The sequence below is a fragment of the Balaenoptera borealis genome, assembly GCF_965194805.1.
Source record: "Balaenoptera borealis genome assembly, chromosome: 15".
Taxonomy (NCBI): domain Eukaryota; kingdom Metazoa; phylum Chordata; class Mammalia; order Artiodactyla; family Balaenopteridae; genus Balaenoptera; species Balaenoptera borealis.
Genome location: NC_138871.1, coordinates 72,073,893 through 72,080,119, shown reverse-complemented (window position 1 = coordinate 72,080,119; position 6,227 = coordinate 72,073,893). Strand labels below are relative to the sequence as shown.

Below are 6,227 nucleotides of genomic sequence, written 5' to 3'. Positions count from 1 at the left end.
CTACTGGATTCCCCAACACACTTCTTCTGGTCAAGATGTACATAATCCTTCACCTAACGACTGTATTCTAGGTATAAAGAAATTCTTACCCAGTTCCATTTGGGAAACATCTGAGGCATTTACTGCAGCATTATATGTGGAGGCAGAGATCTGAAGGCAACCCAGATGTCCATCCCAGGGAGAATGGATAGGCAAAACACAGTTCACATACCACTTGTGTAAACTTTAAAAAAAGGACATAGAAAACAATACCTAGTTTTCAAGAACAGGATTGTTCCTTATTGTAATCAAAGGATATACAATAAGCACATTAGAATGGTTACCCGTGGGGGAAAGGGTGACTAGAGTGGGATGTCACCCTTAAAATCCAGCTTACAATTTATAAGAAACATACTGAAAACCTAAGGACACAGAAAAATTGAAAGAAAAAGGATGGGAAAAGTTATACCGGGTACATATCTAGCAAAAAATCTTAAAAGATGTTACTAGCAGATAAAATATACTACAGAACAAATAGAATTATTAGGAATAAAGAAAGTCACTACATAAGAATAAATTTTTAACTTCCTAGTGAAATATGTATAATTTTAAACAAGTAAGTAAGGCTGTAGAAGATTTGAGTAACATGGTTAACAAATTTGACTTAATTGACAGACATTCATTTACTATAAACTCTGTACCCAACAAGCAACCCAACGTTTTCAAGTTTACTTGGAACATAATAAAAACTTGATCATATAGTAGATAATAAGCATGTCTCAACAAATTTGAAAGAACTGAATAATACAGAACATTTTCCAGACCAAAATGAAATTAAATTAGAAATTAATAACAAAAAGGTAACTAGAAAACCCTCATATGTTTGGAAATTAAGAAAGTATACTTCTCAAAGAAGAAATAACAGAACTTAGAAAATATTTAGAATTAAACAATAAAAAAATTACATAACAAAACTTGGACATTACTCAGGTAGTGCTTAGAGAAATTTATAGCCTTAAATGCTTAAATGTGGGGGAAAAAACCTGAAATCAGTAAGCTAACCATATCTTTAAATAAGTTAGAAAAAGAGTAGCAAAATAAACCCAAAGAAGCTTTAACAAAAGAAATAATAAAGGATGGAAATAAATGAAATTTTTAAAACACAGTACATACAATAAAAGAATCATCAAAACCAAAAGTTGGTCCTCTGAAAGCCTAACAGACTGGACAAGCCTATGGCAAGATTTTTCAAGGAAAGAAAAAAAAAGGAAAAAACTGTAAATATGTGAGAGTAGGAATGAAAAAGATGTTAGCACAGATACTATAGATAAATATTATAAACTTTGTGCCAATAACTTTGAAAATTAGATGGAACTGACAAACTCCTACATCTATAATATGTTCCAAAGTGACTCAAAAAGAAATACAAAATGAAAATAGTCTTATACTTTTTTTAAAAGACTTTTTTTTTAACTATTAATGGAATTAATAGTTAAAAATCTCCCCACAAAGAAGGCTTAAGGCACAGATGGCTTCACTGGTGAGTTTTACCAAAAATACGAGGAGCAAATAATTCCAATCTTAAACAAGCTCTCCCCAAAAAACATAAAAAGAGAGAATTCTCCTCAACTTTTTGAAGATAGCAAACTGGGCAAACTTTGTCCTGAAAACAAAACAAAAAAATCAAGGGAAACTACAGGACAATTTAACTCATAAACATAGAAAAAAGCTAAACAAAATATTAGCAAGTGAAATCTAGCAGTGTATTAAAGGGAGGGTCAACTTATGTTTATTCCAGGAATGTAGGGTTGTTTAAAAAACAATTAATGTAATTCACTATATTAAGAGAATAAAGAAACTCAGGCTATCATCTCAATGCAGAAAGTCTCTGATAAAATTTGACATCATTCATGACAAAAAGAAAGCACTAGCAAACTAGGAATAAAAGGGAACCTCTTTTATCTGATAAACAGTTTCTACAAAAAACCAACATCAAAAGACATGCTAAAATGAATGCTGAAAGTATTCTCTTTGGTATCAGTAATAATGCAAGAATGCCTATCAAACCATTGCATGCAATATTGCACTGGAGGCTCTAGCCGGCATAATAAAAGCAAAAGAAAAAAAAATGAGTATATTTAAAAGCATAAAGAATGGGAGGGAAGACAAAAGGCAATCATTATTTGCAGGTGATATAATGATTTATAGAAAATCCAAAAGAATGTGAGTACAAATTGCTAGAATTATGAACAAGTTACACAAGATGACTACATAGTGGATTAAAATACAAAAGCAACGTGCATGTCCATACACCAGCAACAAACTGTTAAGAAACATAGTTCAAAAAAGATACCATTTACATGACTGTACACATTTGCCAAAAATCACTGAACTGTACACTTAAAGTGGGAGCATTTTATTCCACGTAAATTATATCTCAAAATAACTGCAGAGAAAAAAGGCATCATTTGCAACAGCAGCAACAAATGCAAAGTACACAAGAATTAATTTAACATGTACAAGACCTTTCTGAGGAAAAATTATAAAGCTTTACTAAATGGCACAAAAGGATATTTAAATAAATGGAAAGACATAACGCATTCATGGAATGGAAGACTTAATATTATAAAGATGTCTGTTCTTCCCAATTTGATCTTTAGATTCAATAAATCTCTGATCAAAACTCCAACAAAATTTTATGAGGGACTCAATAAGCTGATTCTCAAATTTATATGAAAGAGCAAAGGGCAAAGAATAGACAAGACACTCCTAAAAAAGATGACTTAATCCCTTACAGTAATTAAGATAGTATGATATTGGCATAGTGATAGACATTTTGACCAAAGGAACAGAATAAAGAGCCCAGAAACCAGAGTGTGCGTATTTGCAAACTTCATTTATGACAATGGTGGCATTGTAGTTAAGTGGGGAAATGATGGATTATCCAAAAAATGGCATTGAGACAAGTTATTATTCAAATGCAGAGAGAGAGAAAACTGGATATTCCACATCACACCACACACAAAAATTTGTTCCAGATGAATTAAAGACATATGTAAAAAGGACATCTTCAAAGCTTAAAAAGAGAGAGAAATATCACTACAATGTTGGAGCAGGCAAGCGTTTTGTTTTTTGTTTTTAATTCAAATGAAAAACACTAACGAAAAAGGGAAAAGGTTAACAAATTTAACCAAAAAATGGATTACACACAAATAAGTAAAATCTACTATGGAACACAGTGGGAGAAAAGCATATATTTTCCCCAGGAAGAAGAAATCAACGGGAAACTGAAGGAAAAACCACCACAAAAACAGTACAAGAAAGTCAGTCCAGTTACAAAGTCAACAGGCACACTTTTGAGCTACCTGTGGTATATAAGAAAGAAGATCCCACTGAACTCTGACGAGAACAACTGCACAGGGATTGTGACACTGGAACTAAACAAAGGGTACACAGAATGACAGCACACTGCTTGACTTTGTAATGAATGGAATTAACTGAAAATGCTGTTATTTGGTTTTCAACTTTTAGATTGAGCCCTTAATAAATCTCAGAAGACTTAGTTATGATCATAGGAGAGAAGAGAAATATTATCAGCTTTGATAATAAAAGTAATGGCACAGATGACAGAAGTCAGGAGGCAAAGGGAGAAGGGAGAAGCAGATAGAAGGTTAAAACTTCCTTTGTTTACATAGTAGAAGTCAAAAGAAGTTACAAGAAATAGAAGTTTAAAAATTACATTCAAGAGTACAAAGGTAACTAATTTTTAAAATGGTGACATAATTATGAAAAGATGAGATGGGTTGATACGTAGAGTTATAAATGAGGTTGGTCCCTTACACCACAGAAGGAATTCAATAATGTCCAAAACGGATAAGCCAAGAAATGGTGCTCTGGACATATTATTTAGCGATATGGAGGTATCCATTAGGAGATCTAAAAACCCAAACAAAGCACAGTGAAACTGGGGAGGATGTGCTGCGTTTCGTTATACGTATTGTTGTATTTTTTCTGTATTATTGAACTTTTAATCTATATGTGTGTATTATTTTAATAAATATAAAAGTTTTGAAAATTACTGAACGAAGAGAAAGAAAAGATCAAGAACTCTAAGAGCTCATTTAATCAAACTATGTAATTTGAGCTAGGTAAAAGAAAACGGATGTCTACTGCAACAGAAAAACTTCTAAATACCTGAGTAAGACTAATAATCAAAAACCTACCAACTTTATCTAGCAGAGTACACTTAATATCATTATTTAATTCAGAGGGAAGAAATCAGTTCAAAGGCTGAATCTTATCCTTCATTGTTTCTCCTCCTCCTTACTTTTCCTCTTCATTTCTCTAGCTTTTTTGTTGCCCTCCAGCTTTCTTTTCTTTAGCAAGAATATTTAACTGAAAATAAAAATAAAACACTAGTTTTATTTATAGAGTACAGTCTTGTGGTTCCTAATTTTCTCTCAATACAAAAAGAGCAAATTAGGTTGATTTTCATTTCCATGTGGTCTAAACTAACTTTTAAAATCTCTATGGTCATTAACTGTTGTAAAGAAGAAAAGATCTCTACTGCTGATTTAAGGGAAGAACACAAATAACAAAAGACAACCTTGTTAGACCCAGCACACTAATTACTCTTAACGTATTAATTTTCTGAAGGGGACCGCTACATAACTTAGGCTTCAGGGCTCAGGAGCTAAGTTTCCATGCAGGTATTTATGGTGATTTAAAGAGCTGAAAGCTTGAAGTCTTAAGATCCCCAAAAGTAAAGTAAAAACCAGAAGGTGAAATGTTCATGTTAGGTGATATTCGGTTTTGACCCAAAAGAATTCAGCAAGGTTTCCATTTCAGTATAATCCACATCTATCGTATACTTACACTATATTTGCAAGGTCAAGTGGTTTCTCTGGTTGTTCAGGAAAAACAGGGTGCGGAGGTTCTCTGGTGGGTACACACCCCAAGGATTTACTAATTGCATGGCTCAGCTTCTTTGCAGGGGATTTCTGTGTCAAAGTAGAAAATATGGAAATAAGAAATTGAATTTTCAAAAGAATGAAACAGAATTTTAACTTAGTGACAAGAGCTGTAGAAAATATCTTTGTAAATACAAACTAAGTTGCATTACAGTCACCACTACTGAGCCTTGCAGAAAGGAACCTACCGTTGTTTCAAGGGGTTGTTTCAAGGGGTTGTTTCAAGGTCGTTTGTGGCCCTTCGTTTCTGTCCTAACTCCCTCATTTCTACTATGCAGTCACACTATTCAGTTAGTATTAACTTTCCTTTTGAACATCTCTGTGTGCCCTTTGCAGGAACTCCCTCTTTTGATGCTTCTGGATCATTCTGGTAAGATGTTAGAGTTAATTCCCTGATCAGAGTCAGAAATTTTTGCTGGACTAAAATACTAAAAGGTTAAGATAATGCTGAGAGCTCACAGCTCTCGAATGTTAGCAAATTAGCTGACTAACCCCCATCCCCCAAAATATTAAGAGAATATTCCCCAAATGAACATGAAACAGAACATTTGGTGTTAAGGGTCTGGCTATGTATACAGATACAAATGAGTGCACTCACATACACAGGAAGCATCAGATCTGTGACTATAAATTATGATATGCTGAAGGTACAAAAATAAGTTGGCATACTAATATATTTCCTGGGAAGGTAGAACAATATACACTAAATCCAAAGACTAGCAGGCCTAAGGTATAATAGTAAATATGCACAAAAGTAAACAATATGCCACGACTAAGATATGTAGAATATGAAACCCATATTTAAAGGACACTTTTTTAAAAATTAATTAATTTGTTTATCTATTTATTTATATTTTGGCTGCGTTGGATCTCCATTGCTGTGCGGGCTTTCTCTAGCTGCGGTGAGCAGGGCTACTCGTTGTTGCAGTGCGCAGGCTTCTCATTGTGGTGGCTTCTCTTGTTGCGGAGCATGGGCTCTAGGTGCTTGGGCTTCAGTAGTTGTGGCATGCGGGCTCAGTAGTTGTGGCCTGTGGGATCTAGAATGCAGGCTCAGTAGTTGGGGTGCACGGGCTTAGTTGCTCCGCAGCACGTGGGATCTTCCCGGACCAGGGCTCGAACCCGTGTCCCCTGCATTGGCAGGAGGATTCTTAACCACTGCGCCACCAGAGAAGCCCCCCAGTTCCCTTTAGATAATAACTGTTGTCTGAGATTTTCTTGGCAGGATACTAGTCGCAAAAAAGTTTAAATATTTCATTCTTCTGCCTCTGCCGTGGATTA

The 6,227-nt window shown here is 34.4% G+C and overlaps 1 protein-coding gene and 1 long non-coding RNA gene across 33 annotated transcripts in view; one reads left to right on the top strand and one right to left on the bottom strand.

Annotated features, from left to right (window-relative positions):
* The window catches only part of LOC309611905, a 348,213-nt gene that overhangs the window by 45,779 nt on the left and 296,207 nt on the right, over positions 1–6,227 (top strand). The gene's annotated exons all lie outside the window — the stretch shown is intronic.
* The window catches only part of DTNB (dystrobrevin beta), a 252,130-nt gene that overhangs the window by 121,862 nt on the left and 124,041 nt on the right, over positions 1–6,227 (bottom strand). For 30 of the 32 annotated variants that reach the window (XR_014234821.1, XM_082356910.1, XM_082356899.1 and 27 more), the window contains one exon: positions 4,855–4,979. Coding sequence is in view for 31 of the 32 variants with exons in the window: in XM_082356910.1 (XP_082213036.1) it covers positions 4,855–4,979 (125 nt within the window). In the remaining variant the exon portion in view is untranslated. Of the gene's footprint in view, positions 1–89; positions 224–3,977; positions 4,375–4,854; positions 4,980–6,227 lie in introns of those variants that run through there. The other 2 variants (XM_082356900.1, XM_082356905.1) reach the window with 2 other exon arrangements.